The sequence below is a fragment of the Pelodiscus sinensis genome, chromosome 5 (genome assembly GCF_052426305.1).
Source record: "Pelodiscus sinensis isolate ZL-2025 chromosome 5, ASM5242630v1, whole genome shotgun sequence".
Classification (NCBI taxonomy): Eukaryota; Metazoa; Chordata; order Testudines; family Trionychidae; genus Pelodiscus; species Pelodiscus sinensis.
In genome coordinates, this window is record NC_143056.1 from 94,199,021 (window position 1) to 94,217,778 (window position 18,758).

At 39.1% G+C, this 18,758-nt stretch overlaps 2 protein-coding genes across 9 annotated transcripts in view; one reads left to right on the forward strand and one right to left on the reverse strand.

The window, feature by feature from the left end:
• Positions 1-12,803, forward strand: part of ANO3 (anoctamin 3) — a 371,038-nt gene extending 358,235 nt beyond the window's left edge. For all 8 annotated transcript variants that reach the window (XM_075927761.2, XM_075927758.2, XM_025185005.3 and 5 more), the window contains one exon: positions 205-12,803. In XM_075927761.2, the coding sequence (XP_075783876.1) occupies positions 205-387 (183 nt within the window). In that variant the 3' untranslated portion in view covers positions 388-12,803. The remainder of the gene's footprint in view (positions 1-204) is intronic.
• A 181-nt stretch (positions 12,804-12,984) lies between these two features.
• Positions 12,985-18,758, reverse strand: part of SLC5A12 (solute carrier family 5 member 12) — a 28,446-nt gene continuing 22,672 nt past the window's right edge. The window contains exons 12-15 of the mRNA XM_006111502.5: positions 17,241-17,419; positions 15,638-15,741; positions 14,889-15,016; positions 12,985-13,423 (exon numbers count right to left, since the gene is read on the reverse strand). Coding sequence (XP_006111564.2) covers positions 13,259-13,423; positions 14,889-15,016; positions 15,638-15,741; positions 17,241-17,419 — 576 coding nt within the window. The 3' untranslated portion in view covers positions 12,985-13,258. The remainder of the gene's footprint in view (positions 13,424-14,888; positions 15,017-15,637; positions 15,742-17,240; positions 17,420-18,758) is intronic.

Consider the following 18,758-nt stretch of genomic DNA (forward strand, 5'->3'; position numbering starts at 1 on the left):
GTTGTTACTTATACTTTGTTCCTGTTATATTGTACGTTGCTTATATGAGAGGCTGCTTTAAGGTCTTGCATTACATTTGTTTATTTATATGAAGATTCAACTCCCAGTCCCACTTTTGCCATTGACTTCTGTGGTATCAGAATTTGGCCCTAACCCCAACACTTCAGCATCTTTAAACAAACTGTTTCTGTTCTCATTTTTCAGCACCTGGTTTTTGGAATAAAGTCTTTCATTGCTTACCTGATCCCAGACATGCCCAAAGACCTGTGTGACAGAATGAGAAGAGAGAAGTACCTAGTCCAGGAAATGATGTATGAGGCTGAACTAGAGCATTTGCAGAGAGAGCGGAAAAAGAATGGGAAACAGTATCACCATGAATGGCCTTAGTTGATACCATATCGCAGCAAAAATAGTCCAAATGAAAATTGACTAATGCAGATCTCACATGATGAGAGATCTGGCAATGAGGATCAGTGTGTATATTTGCTGCTGTTGGGAAATATATTAGCAGGCTTTGCTGGGTCCTGGAAAATACATGCTTCCAATGGAGAAAATGAATAGCCATACCTGTCACTGACCTGTCCTGGTCAATACCAGGATTTGCTACTAGTTCTTAGAAACTACAAGGAGAGGTTAAGGACTTGGACACACCCGTAAAGCAAATTGCAATGAAATGTCAAGCTATTCATCATGTCATCGACAGCATAATGAAAATAAATGCATTGCCTGTAAAACTTTCATATTAAGGGCATGACTCAAAAAACAAGTTAATTGTATCTGCTACTTCTACAGTTTTTGATTGCTCAATTAAAGTTGTAATGCCTATGGGGGGAAAAGCCCAAGTATGATTAATTGTTGCCTGTGTGACCAATAATTGATGTTAATGATCCTTCAAGTTTATTATTTGCCAGGTTTGTTCTAGTCTCTTGGTGAGATTGTGGGTGAGGTCCTGATCTAAAAAGGGGACACAAGGCTATTCAATATATACTATGCAGTTCAAGGTTTGTATATCACATTACATTTGTATAGATAAAGGCAAAAAAAATTAAATTCAAAGAAAAATTGAAAGAATACATCAATGCATTGCCCGTGTTAGCTATATTTTAAAAAGTGGCTACGTGGATTGTCTTGCCCTTTTTTATATGCAAAAAGGCCATTTCCGCATAATCCCAGACTAAAATAATATTTATTTCCATGCTAAATATAGCATGCAGATGAATAACTGTTTCACCTACCTAGACGGTGATTCTATGACTTCATAAAACATTGACTTGAAATGTTCTATTGCAGTGCAAATAATTTAATTGTGTGTGTGTGTGTATATATATATATATATATGTATATATATATATATATATATATATATATATATATATATAGTTAAACTTTATGCAAGCTGCTGCCATTTATGCAGATATATATCAAAAATACAGTATAACATCACGAATTGCTTGTTCATGGAAAGAAAAGCAGTGCACTGTATACTAGTGCTCTGTTTATTCCAGTAACATGCATTCCTTATCTTGGGCTAAATAAATCAAAGCATGGAAAAATATATGTATATTACTATTAGAATTAGATTTTTTCTGCTTTTCCGCCTTCTTGGAATAATATTTTTTCAAAATCAGCAGAAAAAGGAAATGTTCTCACAGAGAATTGAACTTCAGTTTTTGCTTCCATACAGAAGACTGCAGTGTCAGTTCTGGTTATAGTTATAAATTGTCTTTATTTTTAATACTTCATAATATGGGAGAAAGGAAGTACTAAACTAAAACAAGTATACAAGATTCACTTGTGGAAAAGGGGAAAACTAAATTAGTCCCGCTTCTCATTTCTACAGTTTTTAAAAATGGTTTTTATTTGATTTCTATCAGATTAAAAGAAAAAAAATCAAAGACAATTTACTTCAGTTTTAAGATGCATGTGAGGATGCAACAAAGCACAGTAGCAAATATAAATTCTATCATCAACCTTATCGATAAAGCTGCAGTGAAATACCCCTTGACTCCAGACAATTAGAGGAATTGAAGTTTTCCTTCTCAGAATACCTTATTTAGGTAAAACGCATAACTCCAATGTTTATTTGCACAGATCTAAAATTCATCTTATTTTATTATTTCATTACTAATGAAAGAGGTATATTTTTCATGTGAGCATTATTTTAGTGTACCTATAGAATCATAGAATACTAGGACTGGAAGGGACCTCGAGAGGTCATCGAGTCCAATCCCCTGCCCTTATGGCAGGACCAAATACTGTCTAGACCATCCCTGATAGACATCTAGCCTACTCTTAAATATCTCCACAGATGGAGATTCCATAACCTCCCTGGGCAATTTTTTCCAGTGTTTGACTACCCTGACAGTCAGGAACTTTTTCCTAATGTCCAACCTAAACCTCCCTTGCTGCAGTTTAAGCCCATTGCTTCTTGTACTATCCCCAGAGGCCAAGATGAACAAGTTTTCTCCCTCCTCCTTATGACACCCTTTTAGATATCTGAAAAATATCTATGGTCCTGATCCAAAGTACATTTAAGTAAATTGAAAGACTTCTGCTATCTTCATTGGGCCTTGTGTCTGGCCCTTACTACTGAGTTCTTTATTAATGAGAAATTCCAGCTGTTCATGACCAGACAAAGAAACTGCCTAGGTTTCCACAATTTGGAGCCAATGAAAGTTTAATCACAGTTTAATAATTTAAAATTTCTCTCTAGAATTCAGACTCTCCCATGCTTCTATTCAAGAGGGAAAGTTTCCATTCTGCTCTGTTTACACTGAATTCTCTGTGTCACATGATTCTTAATAAGAAGCTCTTAATGTGCTGGAAAGGTTTAAGGTACTAACTCCAGCTTTATAGCATCCTACTTTAGTTTTATCCATTAACTAGCACAGAGTCATAAATGATATGTCTTTTTTATGTTTTATCTAAATAAAAATGCCTTGGCTGGATCAAGGCAGAAGTTCTGGTATACATTTAGCCCAAAATAGGGAAAATAATAAATATGGCTACATATAAATATATAGCTGAAAGAATTCCAATTGGCCATTAAAATAAATAAATACAGAAAGAAAATGTTTTTAATCAAGTGTAGTCTTGGATTTGGAGATGTACAGAAACCTTCTAAAATGACTTTCAGGGTTGAAATATGAAAGTACATTAGAAAGGAATATATATTTTTGACATTGTTCAGTTAATTAAATATGCTGGAGAAGCACAAGAGTTTCTGGAGAAATATGTTGTGGTTTTGTTCATTTATTTCTATTGTGTATCAATAATGTCTATAGGCGTTGCCGCTATATAGGAATTTCTTTTAGCTGTGAAACTTTCTGCTAGATTTCAGTTAGTTTGGTGTTTGCATAAATGCAAATTATCTTAAAAAGTCTAAGGCACACTTTGTCCTCAGGAATTCTGTATTAGATGAATGCTGATTAACTATATTTTCGTATTCTAGATATTTGTCTTTCCAAACAAATACTGGTATAAATGACTTGTGCATGCAAGCTGCATTTGTAAAGTCTCCAGAACTTCAACACGTAGCATCTGTTAAAAAAAATGCTTTAGATCATTGCCAATCTAGTCTATAACAACAATGTTCTATGCATGTACCTCAAGAGAGACTGCATGAGCAGGCACAGTACAGCTTTTAAATGCTATAGGTCCTAGTTACTAGTACAAAATGTCTTAACTATTACTATCTGAACTCATTGTCTTTGACACAGTCAGAAAGGAATCTTCATTAAAAAATTCCATCAATTTAGTATTCATATTTTTCATCAGCTTAAATTTTAAATTTGTGCCTAACTTGTGAGATCAGAAATCTAGTGGCTGAGAAAAGATAAACAATTATCCAATCAGAGCTTGGTTAAAAAAATCCTTTTGCATCAGCCTCACTAGTATTTACGTTCTCCACTGGATCAATACATAGATTAACACCTCAATATTCATACTTGGGTGGTGACTGGAATTTCTAAAATCTAAGTTTGGATTCTTAGTACAATAGTTCTGTGTTAATGTACACTAGCGAACTTTTTAGTGTGTGCCAGCAGAGTGTTTATGGGCCAATCAGTGTGCAGCATGGCATGCTTTAGAATTCACATCCCTCTAGTAGGTGTTGGTTTGTCCATTTGCATTTTATAATATTTATATTTATCTACTGGAGTTATGTCTACACTGCAGTCCTCTTTCGAGAGAAGAAAGCAAATGCAGCCGAGCTAAATTGCAAATGAAGCATGAATTTACAAATCTCATGCTTCATTTGCATAATGGCGTCCGGGCACTTTTTCAAAATACCATATTTTTTAAAAAAACGCTGTCTATATGGACTTATTTCGAGGAAAAAAAAACCTTCTTTTGAAATAACCCTTACTCCTTAAAAAATTAGGTTTAAGGATTATTTTGAAAGAAGGGATTTTTCTTGAAATAACCCTGTCTAGACAGCGGGCGGGGGTTCGAAATAGGGTATTTCGAAAAAGGGCCGGGATGCCATTATGCAAATGAAGCACGAGATTTGTAAATTCGTGCTTCATTTGTAATTTCTCACGGCTGCATTTGCATTCCTCTCTCGAAAGAGGACTGCCGTGTAGACATACCCTGAGTCAGACCAAAGGTCTGTCTAGCCCAGTATCTTGCCCTCGACAGTGGCCAAGTGCCCCAGAGGGAATGAACAAAACAGGCAATCATCTAGTGATCCCTCCCTAGTCATCCATTCCCAGCCTCTGACAAACAGAGGCTAGAGACACCATTCCTACCCATCCTAGCTAATAGCCATTGATGGACCTAACCCCCATTAATTTATCTAGCTTTTTTTGAGTCTTGTAAAAGTCCTTGATCCTAATACTGACTCAGAGTGTTTGTGGGGTGACAGAAACCATTGTCATTTACCTGAGATTGCTTGTGCTTTTTTAAGGAGTTAGTTCATCTGCTGGATTATGCCATGACACGGTTGATTCCACATCAGTTAAACAGGTATAATTTGAAATCCCCCCTTATTTTAAAAAACATATAGCTACTATGATATAGATAACTGCATTTTAGCACAAATTCTCACTAAAAGAAGTGGGCAACAGCTTTGTAAAGAAAATCCATTTTACTTAAGTAGCAACGTATGGAAAGAAAAAAGTTATAGAAAGATAAAACTAAATACAATTTCATATGAGAAGAGAGGTATAAAGATGGAAATAGCTGAGAAGTGCAAAGTAGTTTAGGGGTAAGTTCACCTAACATTCCCATTACCAATCTTCTATCCAACAGGAAGCGGGTTTTTTTTTTACTGTTTGTAATAATCATAAAAGATTGAGGATGATCATTCAGGACAAATATATGGCAACGGAACATGAAACCATCTCATGTTTTTACATAATATTGCAGGTGAAACTAAACCTCAGAGCCAGTTTAGTGTGTATGCAGACTGTTATTAAGCCTGCCAAGGCATTCTCATGGGTGGATTATTTTGTAACACAGGTGAAGGATGACATTTTCTAGAGCTCTTACATCTCTTATGAACCTAAGTCCCATTTTAAGTCACGTATGCAGTTAACCTTACCTCTTTATCTCCTCCCATACTGTACCCAGATTGGTTAAAATATATATATATGTTTTACAAAGGGAGAGTGTGATATTCTAACACTGAAAAATCTACTGATGAGCAGATGCAGAATGGTCCTGATCCAACGTCTATTAAAAGCAATGTAAAGACTCCTATTGATGCCACTTGGCTTTGGCTCAGGCCCTATATTGCTTGTAATCAAGAATAAGAGGGTTGCAGTTAAAATGCTTCAATAGCTTTCATGCTTCCTTTCCATTCTGGCCAAATTCTGTGCTTCATTCAAAGGTAACTGGATGTATGATGGGATGGGAGATGAGACAAAGACTTATATTTTTGGGTCACAATTAGATCCTAGCCAGATAGATCAACTGATACCTTCTCAGTGACCCACGTGGCCTGACCCCTGTTTCCAATAATCAGTTGTCTACATCACAAACACTCTACCAACACTGACTCTTGTTTGCATTCTTAGTAGCATGACTAAAGTTAATGAATGTGCACAGATACTGAGCCACTTCTTCAAGGTTAGAATGCACTTTGAGAGAATAGTGTGGGAAAGCACGCACTACCGGTGTATTGACAGCTAGGCCTTTGTTTGCTAGAATTGTACTCCAGTACCTTTAAAAATCCCACAGACATTCTCAAATTATTGTAATCTTGAGATCCTGTGTTCTTCTGTATTGTATAATAGTCTCAGGGTGTGTCTACACTGCAGGGCTTAACTTAAAATAAGCTACACAAATTAAGCTATGTCAACTGCGTATCTTATTTCGAAATAAGGAGAATCTACACAGCACTTATTTCGAAATAGAGCACTCTTCCTCCAACTTCCCTTATTCCTTGTACAATGAGGGTTACAGGAGTTGGAGTAAGAAGTCCTCCAGCTTGACAATATTTTGACACTATTTCAAAATAACTGCCTGTTGTGTAGACACGAACTAAGTTATTTCAGAATAACGCTAGTTATTTTGAAATAGTGTTGCAATGTAGATGTACCCTCAGAATGTTAGTTGTGTTAGTCTGTAACTTTAAAAACAACGTGTAGTCCTGTGGCACCTTAGAGACTAACAAAATTATATAGTATCTTGGGCTTTTGTGGGCAAAACCCATGATACTATATATATTTTTGTGTCTCTAAGGTGCCACAGGACTACTTGTTATATTATATAATGTTAGCATATATAACTTATTTAATTGAGATCATTTTGAAACCAACAGCATTGGGTTTGTTATTGATACTTTGCCCTTTTCTTTACACTGTGATGTTATTTGTTACCACCTTGTATTAGCATGGCTTAATATCACCATGACAGCATTTTGATAGTCCAACTAGGAAGTGCACAGAAATTACTTTGCAATTCCCTATGATAGAGGTATATTTTTAATGCAGCATGGTGATTTAGCCATGAAATGTTAATTAATCCTATAACTGAATGTCTGTATACTACATTAAAAATGTACTCTTTAATGTTTCCTTTTTGCACTGAATTTTTGCTATAACCATTGTTTTGTAATATATTCTACCAGGAATTTGCCATTAAGATTCTAATAATTGAGAAATTAACATTCTAAAACTGACAAGATATTAATCACTGGGACCGTTGTAATTGCTCTTCCCACTTCACCCTATCCCCTGCCCCCAAATTAAAAAAAAAATTATACACTCTGGTCATCTTTTGATTTTGTTTTCCATTTTGATTACTCAAAATCTTGTATTTGTACAGTCTGCCAAACTCTTTATTCTAATTTCTATATAGGTTAGTATCACTAACATTTCAATTGTTTGAAAAGAATTGTGTGTAAAAATGTTACTAAATAGCATAGTTAAATCATTTTTACTCTAATAATAGTCCTGGCTGACTTGCAATATCATGATCGTAGGAGATTTCTAAATATATTTGTGTATATATTTGAAAATTATGTAATATTTAAATACAACTTGGTTTCTAAGTCAAGAATTAGAAAAAAAAACTTCCTCTATTTTTTCTATTTACAAGTCCAAACTTTGTAAGTAATATTTAAAATGAGATTGCAATACCTGCCAGAAAATGTTTGAGAAGAATTGACTTTCAAATACTACATGCTAAAAGTTTCTGTGGTCTGTTAATTGTTGTATTTCTTTTGTGTTTTATGACCCTATGAATAGCCTGAAATTAAAGAATTCCAACAAGAAAAAATACTTTTATGTCATACAATGGAGAAGGATTTTTCTTTCCTGGAAAGTAATTGATCTGTTTAACTATTGTTAGACACTTTTGGCATAAGTTTGTTCTTGAGAGGCTGTTTACTTTATCAAGGTTTACATGTACAAATTCAACTACTTATTGTATCATACACATTTGAATATTGCATTTTTCAGTAATAAACTTGGATATCTTTAAAACAGACTTGAAACTTCTTTATCCTAAATATTGAAAGTTTTAGCAACATACACATGCTTTACACTAGTGTGTGTATGGCAGACTGCGTCCTTCCCAATTCAGGAGTCACTGCCTATCCCCACACATATATACACCATTTTAATGAGAGCCAACACATTGTTATAAATTTATTTTTTATAAATCTTTGAATTGGAAATGGTATCTTAATTTTGGTTGGTGACTTGCTTGAATGCAGTATCCGATCACTGGGCAGATGAGCCTTTTAGGAATTCAATGAAAGATAATCGCAAGAATGTCTAAGAGCTATTGAATTTTTGTTTAAAATGATTAACCATGAAAACCAGGTAAAAATTAAACTTTAATAGGAAAAAGTGCTGATAGGACAGAGTCATAACTTTCTGCACTTCCCCTCCTCCAATCCACCATATGATTGCAAGATTCTCCTCTTTACTAATCCCATAGGATCAAATTTCGGACACAACAAAGTCTGTATCAAAACATCTATTGAATTGAACAGGTTAATGTGTTTACTCAGATGCATGTTTAGGAAAAAAAACTTAAATATCCCATTGACTCTTAAACTATACGGTAAGATTGGATCATCATGATCATCTAGTCCAGGGGTGAGCAAAAAGCGGCCCCCATGATCCTCGGGGCCACCAATGTCTTTTGTCCAGGCAGGACCTTGGGGCAGGATCCCTGCCTACCACGAGCTCCATGTTGCTCAAAGTGGCTGGCTGCTGAGGCCAGACTATGCACGTGCCCTATGGGGGAGGCGTTCTACACATTGCCCCCGCTCTGAGCACAATCCTTACAGCTCCCATTGACCAGAAGCTGGCCAACAGGAGCTGCCTGGACCAATAGGCGCTACATAAGCAGCTTCAGGAGCCTCCTTCTCCCCCAATGGCATGCTGTACAGAGACACCCCTTCCACTCCCAAACTTCCTGCCACAGGTCACCAGCCAAGTCCACTGCACCCCCTCCTGTACCACTGCCCCTGGTCACAACACTCGCCCAAACACAGCAACCCTATGACACCCCTCCCCCAGGTCAAAATCCTCTCCTGCACCCATAACTTCTCCCAAATGCCACACTCCTTCTTATACCACAGTGTCCTCCTGGACCCCGAACCTCTATCCTTTACCACAGGACACAACCCCCACCTTCACCTAATTTCCCTCCCAGATCCCACACCTGGACCTCAATCCCCTACTCCAAGCTTCTTTCTGTACCCAACCTCCATACCAGATGCTGCACGCACTTCATAGAAAAGTGCAGCCCTTGACCACTTACCAAAATCTTGGCATGCCCCCCCCCCCCGGCCATAAAAAATTATTGCCCATCCCTGTTCTAGTCTGACTTCCTGCCCATTAGTGGCCACAGAAACTCATGCGCACAGACAGCCCTAACATTTGGCTGAGTTATTGGAGTCTTCCAATCATGATTTAAAGACTTCAGGGCTACGGCTAGATTGCATCCCTGTTTCGCAAAAGGGATGCAAATTAGACATATCGCAATTGCTAATGAAGCGGGGATTTAAATCTCCCCTGCTTCATAAGCATAAAAATGGCTGCCGCTTTTTTCGGCACGGAGCTTTGCCAGAAAAAAGCGCCAGGCTAGACGCGGATCTTTCGGAAAATAAAGCCTTTTCTGAAAGATCACTTATCCCTTATTTTAAGAGGGAAAAATTGCAATATTTTAGGCTGTGGTTCACAAGTTATACTGCAATGGAAGGGCAGCTCTAAAACCTGAGGGACCAACTGGAAATTTCTAAAGTCCAGCCAAAGGGAAACACATTCAAAAGTTCCTCTGAATCCAGTGCTCAGCTTTCGTCCAGCAGCTAAGTAATGGCACATGTAGTTTGGATTGATAGACGGGGATTTGTAAAGGTAAGGGGCACATGCAAGTGCTAGTTTATTCAGGGTTTGCCACATATACTTTATGTTAGCACATTACTGGCTTGGGAGGTTACTTTTTGGGCCAGTTGTGCAAAATTGGCCACAGATGCTGAAGAGTCAACCTTGTATCTGATGGATGGCAACCTGAAGTTACAATTGAAAAGAGGCTATGTTTCTTTTAGAAGATTGGTCTTGGGTTGCAGTTTAACAAAGAAACCCCCAAATGCATTTGGGGGAAGGGAGTGGCTATGTAAGTAAGCAGCAGAATCCCAGATGGGGGAGAAAATGGCAAATAATTTTAGAATAATGAAGCTGTGTGATCAAATTAAGACGCAAGGGGCAAAGAGACAATGGAAGTGGAAAAGAAACATGGGACCAGATTTTTCAAAAGAATTCAGCACCCAGCAACTCTTATTTGGCCACCTTAGTAAGTGGCAGACAGTTCCCAAAAGCTCAGCTCCCAATCAGGTATTTAAGTAGTGTGGCCAGATTTTCAAAAGGGCTCAGTTACAAGGAACTAAGCTCTTTGAAAATCTAGTACGCACTCTTCTTTGTCCAGTCAGAGATCTTCAGTAGTCAGAAAGAGGGCACTATAGACAATTATAGTGGTCAGAACCATATTTCATTAGCTCTGAGAGTGACTGAACCATCAAGAGAGGGACTGGTGCATCCTGGCCAAAGGTTTTCAAGCATCTCTTTCTCTGACATTTCCTTGTATTTTTCTCAACTCCAGGGTTGACCAGGTGGAAGTCTGAATCAATTTGGAATGATCAATTGCTCAGAGCTTGCCAGAGATGAGAAGGTAATTCTACCCAACCTTGAACTGAATATTAATTATATTGAAATGGTACCTCTTTGGAATTTTAATTCTATAATACCAGCTGCCTGGAAATGTGATGGCAAGATTTGCAAATGCACTAGCTATTGTCTAGGCTTCACACCTTATCTAAATCCATATATGAGATTCAACTTAGATCTTGCTAAATCTTGGACCATATGACAAAATATCCATATAGGTAGGCACAAACAGCAATGTTGATCTGAAACAGAACCAAAAGCTGGGATAGGTAATTAAAACAAAGTACCTGAGCAGTTTTCCTAATGTCCAACCTCAACTTCCCTTGCTGCAAGTGAAGCCTGTTACTTCTTGTCCTAGCATCAAAGGGCAAGGAGAAATTTTTTTCTCCTTCCTCCTCAAGACACCCATTTAGATACTTGAAAACTGCTATCATGTCCCCTCTCAGTCTTCTCCTTTCCAAACTAAACAAGCCCAATTCCTTCAGTGTTACCTCATAAGTCATGTTCTCTTATGATCCACCACGACCCCTAGATCCCATTCTGCAGTACTCCTTCCTAGACAATCACTTCCCTTTCTGTATCTGTTCAGACATACCACTGTGAACACTGGGTGCTATTTCCCTAGAAATCAATTTCTTTGATATCGTATCATCCCACTGGCATTCTTATGTTTGGGCTGCCAGCTGATCTGAAGCTGATGTGGGCTCCAGTAATGGTCACCTGTGTGGATGAGGCAATTCAGGCACAGCTGAGCTCAGGCACTGAGAATATATTGATATATGACTGGGTGTCTGAGCAACTAACTGAGATGGACATTTCTCAGGGCATCAAGCAGAACTGAGAAAAGATCAAGGGCCATTACAACAAGGCCCAGAACAATAATAAGGTGTGGATCAGACTGATAAGACATAATCATTTTATAATGAACAGGACCAAATCCTCAGAACTTATCCTTCCAGCTGGACCAACGTATAGGTGCCAATTCCCTCAGTGCTTTAGGACTGGGAAGCACCCACAGGGAAAATTAGTGAGTATAGCGCACCTACCAATGCCAAGCTCCCCTTCCCCACATCATCCCCCGTACCTCTTATAAGCCAGCTGCCCTGTGCATAATAATTCCTCATTCTTCATCCCAGTTCTTCCAGAGCGCTGTGAACAGCTGATTTGCCACATTCAAGCTCCGGGAGAAGTAGGGAGGGGCAGGGATGAGGCACGCATAGGGAAGGAGGTGGAGCAGGAGTAGAGGGGGAGGAAGACAGGGGGCGGGGCCTGGATCAGAGTGGAGGTGAAGTACCCCCTGAAAAAATGAGAAGTCATTACCTATAAACCAAGGTGCTTGTGGCCAGCATGGAGTCAGCTTGCAGTGCAGTGATGAGGGATGAGGATGGTTCTACTCATGTGGAAGCAGGACTCAGACCAGAAGATGCCTCAAATGGTGCAAAACGCTCAGATTAGAGAGACAGTAGTAGGGCAGTGGCTGAGCCCATTTTGCAAAGGAGTGGGGTCCTCTCTACCCAATAACCAACTGTGTATTGTTACATGTGTCATTTTAGTTTCCTCTAAACTGGGTGGCAGCGCAGCTCTGCAGCTGCTTAATCAGCCCTGCCCAGCCAGGGGCTCAGGGCTCCACCCACAAAGCTGCCTGACTGGGTGGGGCTGATTAAGCAGCTCCGAGGCTGTGCTGCTGCTCAGCTTAGAGGAAACCTTGGTGTCAATGGATACTGCTGCCATTGGAGTTTAGAAAAGGAATGTATTAAGGGCAGAAATGTCTTTCATTGTTCTGTTGGTTGAGTGAACCCTCATATTTCCCTCAGTCTCGCTCACCATCGACCAATCAGCTGCAGAGTTCCATACAAAGTGCCAATGACCCAGAAAGGGTTAAGGGAAAGGGGCCTGACTATACATAAAATGGTTGTGATTGGTTACAACTTGATAAAATACAATTTATATATAAAAGTTCATTTTTAAAATTGTTCTTGCAACAATCAAACGTCCCAACTAGCTTGGTACTCACTGCCAACGGGTGTTCTGGTAGAAGACGGTCTTCTGGGGAGATTAAAATGTGAAAGAGAAGGTATCTTTCCAGCCAGGAAAGATGTTCTGTGCCCAACTGCATAAGGAGGAGTATGTGGGAAAGCACACAGATGGTTGTGGGGGGAAATAACATCTATACAGAGGTCACTTCATCCATCACTGAGGTGAACAGCAGCCCTACATCCAAGCTTAGAACAAGAAGGAAGGAATGTCTCTGAACGGCTGGATTTTCCAAAATAAACTGTGGATAGTTAGACTATAAATGCCCAGATAGGAATTTGGCCATAGCACCAATATTAATGTTGATCTTTTGATAAACACACAATAGAAATGTTCATAATAAGTCTGTTTTACATCACTTCTGATATAACAGCATTTCTAATTTCACAGTGTTTTTAAAGAATGGATGCCCTTTTTAAAATATGTATTTCACAATTAAAATTGAATTTGGCTTTTACCTCTCTCTGCCATGACAACCATATGTTGCCCTGATTGTCTTAGTAAAATACAACTGACAGGCTAGACACAGTCCTTGTTTTCTAAAGCTGGAGCAATGCAGTTTGATTCCCAGGAGAAGTTACGTTTTTTTCACCTCACAGTTTCTAGAAGTAAGATTCTGCATCTATGCTCATATTGGTGTAGGATTTTTCATAATGATTATAACCAGGTAAACGACTTTGGGTTTCTTTGTTGATTCCATTCTGAAAAGGCTCATCTGTTCCTGTCTTCTTTGTACCATCTTCACCCAGATTGTTTTCAGAGCTTTCCTGAGAAATAGGAACAAAATACAGTAGTCTGAAAAATGTAGGTTTTGCCATATTTCAAACATGAATAAAACTAACCTTAGCAAATCATATTTGGATTTATACATGTTCGTCCTGTAGGAAGAGTTTGAAGTGTGAGTCTGCTCTGTCAGGTGACTCTACCCAACACAGATATGCTCCTTGTGTGTGTTCAGAGTCAGAGCCACTGACTTCAGAGACACTTACAAAGGCTTTAATCTCCCTCTCCCTTTTAATCCTGCTAAGCAAACACAATTATAAGAGAATGACCTAGTTTCTGGCTGGAATTTTCAGATGTCTTTATGGGCATTAAATGCCTAGATCTCATTGGATTTCAGTGAGATTTGGTCTCCTTAAACTTCCTGAGGAGTATTACCAAAAGTACCAAAAGGGACTTTTTGTTTGTCTCCTCAGTTACTTCATTCAGATTACAGAGCCAATACATTGCACCCGAGAAAACCCACTGACAACAAAGGACTCTGAGGGTATAATCTGAGAATAATCCATTTTGCCTAATTCTCACACGTACACCCCCTGCTCCAGAATCCAAATTCAGTTCTGATTGCATTGATAAAATTGAAGACCACACAAGCATTACTGCAGTTTCCCAGGACATGTTAATTTCAGTTCTGAAATGTTGCATTATCTAGTATGCACATTCTACATACATCTGGGTAAAAGGAGGAAGGGTAAAATTTTCAGAAGTGCTCATTTTCAAAAAGGACTTGGACAATTATGCCTACATTTTCAAAGGTATTTAGAGACCAAAAGATAGAGTGGCATCCAGTGGGATTTTCAAAATGTTTAGGTGCCTAATTCCCTTTGAAATCAATGGGAGTTAAGCACCTCATATTTCTAAAAATCTGTCCCCAGGCTCATAGATGCTTTTGAAAATCCCACTAGAGGCCTAATGAAAGTCAATGGAACTTAGTCTCCCACATGCGTGAGCCCCATGTGAAAACTGAATTTAAGTTCTTAAATCATTTACTTTGAAAATATTGCCCTAATCCTAATCCTTAGATGTTTTAAGATGTTTTAGGAAGACTGGTGCCTATCTGTTTTCTTTTGTATTTGTGTTTCTTTAAAATATTAAATAGTGCCTTGTTTGACTTCCCTTCTTAACCTTTTGGTTATAATATCTGATACACTGTCTGTTGATGTTTAAGGGGATTAAAGAGCATTGATTTCACATGATGGGGCTGCTTCTCTATATTCTGTGATCCTTCTGTACCTGGTAAATAGAGATATATTGTAACATGGTTGGTGACTAAATAATTAGAAGAATAAGGCTGACTTTTTTTTCAGTGCTGGTCTGATATCCATGTAACTGTATACAGACTTTTCCATTGTATTCAGGAGGAATGTTGAATTGGATCGGTTTATCAAATACTCTGTACTGCACGCACAGCCTAATATTGTGGTGTGCTATTCTGTTATGAAATAAACTCACAGGAATTGCTGGGCTGTCATGCTGCACTCCACACCAGCATAATGTTTTGTATTTTTTAGACCAAAAACAAAACAAGTTGCAGACAGGACGTATTAACAGTGGTCGCACATCTTCTCCTTTATCGGGGCCTGGAAAGAACAAAGTAGCTGTCAGAGGTGTGCTCATTCACATCCATGTGGGCAGTACGCAGAGAGAGAAGAGACAAGACAAAAGATGATGCTAAAACAGGTAATTATCCCATGTTCTGCGTGTGGGTTCAAGTGCTATCTTTGCCAAGGTGAATCTCATCTATCGTGGTCTCAAACAATAATCCATTTAGGGATTTTATGTTGATCTCATCTAAGGCTGCATTGGGGAGAGGGTTAGATGAGCATCTCTGTTTATTAGTTATGTAAATATCAAGAAAGAGGTTAAATGCATACACCTATTTGCTTCATTTCGACTATTTGTTCTTCTAGTTTGGTCTCTCTAATAAAAACAGGAAGATGAATGCTCGGTGGGGAACAGCTGAGAGGATAACTACTGTCCATGATGCCACTGGGGGTATGCTGTAACAGGGGATAGAACTTCCTTCAAAAGCATCATTGAATAGAATCTACAAATCAGACAGAGTCAAGTGGCCCAGTTTTATCTCCAGTGATTTCCCATGAGTGTCTGGATTTCAAGTCTGCAATCCTATAATAATGAATCCTAAAACAATTCATTCTGGTCAGATCTTAATGCAAAAAAACACTTAACAAACAACCAACCTGTTAAAAAGCTTATCAGAAGGCCTGCAATAATGCACCCTAAACAGCCTACAGCACTGTAGTAAAGGTAGGACAAAGAATACCAGGAATCTGCCAGTTGAGGCCTATGGCAGCACAAGGAAAGAGAAAATAAGTTAGCAATAATTGCAAGTGGCTTATCAATTTCTTTCTATAAAGGGTAAAACTGTATTGTCTGAGGTAAAAAATCATTCTAAAATAACAGAAGTAATACACAGCTCTATACATAGATGACTGCATACAGGTCCAACCCTAAAATGGCATAGGGCCTGAGCCAACCACCCCCCAGATATACCCTAACACGTCTCTGGAATTGACTTGTCTCAACTCAGTCTCTTAGTAGTAACTGCTTTGGCATTTTTTTAATGCTAGCTCATGAGCTGGGTGTGTATCTTGAAAGTGTTCCTGTTACTTAAAAGTGATAGAAATGTAGCCATGTTAGTCTGGGGTAGCTGAAGCAAAATGCAGGACAACCTGTTTTTTTTTCTTTAATTGTATCCTTTGGTATATATGGTTGTGACTATTTTCTTCCACTATTTGATCTGAGGAAGTGGGTCTGGCCCACGAAAACTCATCATCTAATAAACCGTCTTGTTAGTCTTTAAAGTACTACATTGTCCTGCATTTTACTTAAAAGTGTTCCTCTTGGAAACTCCCATGGAAGTCAACGGATTGCTTTCCCACTGACCTCACTGGGACTTCCACAGGACCTTGAGGAAGGCTCAACATGGTAACTCAAGTCAAACTCAATTTTTTTTTCTCAAGGTGGACCACATCCTAGATCATCTTACAGACACACTCCCCCTACACATACTCATTCTTAATCCAGGCACATCCAGTTCATAGTGCCTGCAGGGTTGCATGCAATAGCAATGGATTTTATTCCCTGACTACCTGCCCCATGTTCCTGATTTGTTTACATGGAAAACTAATATGAGGGCTTTGTTTAGTGTATTTTCAGTTGTCTTTCATGTTATGTAGCACCAGGAAGAGAACATGCGACTAGCTAGCTGACTGGAGACCAGCACCATGGCTATCCCTAAGTGAATATGGGGCCCACACCAAGTTTCTTCTGCCAAGCACTCACCCCTCAACACTGCCCAGGCCCCACTCCCACTATACTTCTTTCTGCTCCTGTCCTGCCTCTTCCCCTCCCAGTTCTGTCTCTTCCCCCAAGTGCATTGTGCCCTCCTTCCTCTCCCCTCCCCTCCCCTCCAGCGCCTTCTGATGCCATGAAACAGCTGATATGTGTTTCAGGCAATAGGCACTGGGCAAGACAGGAAGGTATTGATTGGTGGGGCCCACCAGTGGGCAGGAGGTGCTGGGGGAAGGGAAAGGAGAGATTCTCATATGGGGGCTGCCAGTGGCTGCTCCAGTCCCAGAGCACGGGGCCTCCTAAACCACAGTAGTTAGCCCAATTCGCTCTGCCATCAGCACACACACAGACCATTGAATTTCCATATAGTTTGGACAGCACTACTGAAGTCCAGGCCTGATGTCATGTAGCAAGTACCTTTACAGAACAGAATATTAACTTCCAAAACTCTGATGGTGTCAATACAACACAAAAATCAATGGAAAATACCTGGTTGGAGGAAGAGTAGGAGCCAATGTAGATATCATCTCTGTGTTATTGGCTAGAGTGCAGTTGGCTGTTGACAAGTACAGAGGATGGGCCTTTGACGGTTGTGCTGGATAAACAAAGGCTCCAATAGCAACCCAAAATGCTATGATTATCCCAGTCAGTAGGCCTCCTACGGCACCCTTAATTGAAAGCAAGAAATATTATTAGAGAGAACCAACATATGTCACTACACATATGTGAACGATAGCTTGGTCCTGCCCTCAAAAACTCCCATTTGCTTCAAGGGCACAGAATCAGACCTTATTTGGTACAGTAGGTCAAAAACTGGGCTGGACCATTGTAGTGACTTTTTACTCCTACTTTTTAAATGAAACTTGAATTGTTTTCAGTTCTGAAATTTTTTCAAGTTTCAAGTCTGACAAATGTTGACCTCTATTATCAGCCTGTGACAATGAAAGAGATGGGCAGAATTCAAATGAAAAACCTGTTTTCTTGCTATCTGCACTCTGAATGGAAAAAGCTTTCTTTAAAACCCAGAACTGAAAATTTGCTCAGAAACCACCCTTTCCAAGTGAAGCTCCTTCATAGTGATTACACTTCTAAAGTGAATATTTTTCCATGGCATAAATACATTCCTATAGCATACTGTCCATTTTTCACTACCTATACTGAATAGGTGTTAATTGAGTTATGAATATAGGTAGAGGGAATTATATCATTTTTGCTTTTTTTCTTCTCTATTTTGTTGGGAGATGTAATTCAAATAGAGAATGGTTGCCATTAGACAGTCAATATTTGCCACAAATCAATATCTGAGCTACCAGAGTTATTTCCTATTCTAAATGTAGAGAACAATTTTCAGGCTTGGTCTACACTCTATCGGAAGGTTGAAGTAAGTTGCACAACTCCAGCTATGTAATTTACATAGCTGGAGTCAACATAACTTACATCACATTGTTGCTCTGTTTATACAGTGCGAGGTTGATGCGAGCAAATACTCCCGTTGGCTTCCCTTATTCCTCATGAAGAGCAGGAGTACCGGTGCAGTGTGGACATCCTTTGAGTGTAATCTAGCGGGTCTATACCACTCCAGCTGAATCGAACCCCAGAAGATCAACCATGACAGTGTTGATTTTTCACCTACTCTAGGCGTGCCCTAAGTGAGAGGTCCTAATTGGCAAGTGAGGAGTTGGTAATGGTGGTTGATGTAGTAAGGCTTTAGCCAGCCAAAATCTAAGTTAAGTAGATTTGACTATTGAAGCTCCTGTAACTCTTTCTTTATAGTGGCTTGGAGGTATTTGTCCCTTTCATACGAACATGGTCATCCCACATCTATAACTATGGAAACTCAGTTCTACAAAGGACATGCCATTGAGCGAACTGAATATTCTGTAATAATGGAATCCACACAGCATAGATGGATCACACAAGGCCACTGGTGTCCCCTGCCAGCCTATTCTCAGGAGAGTGTTGTGGGGTATACAAGAGAAGGATCTACATGTACCTAAATCCAAAATA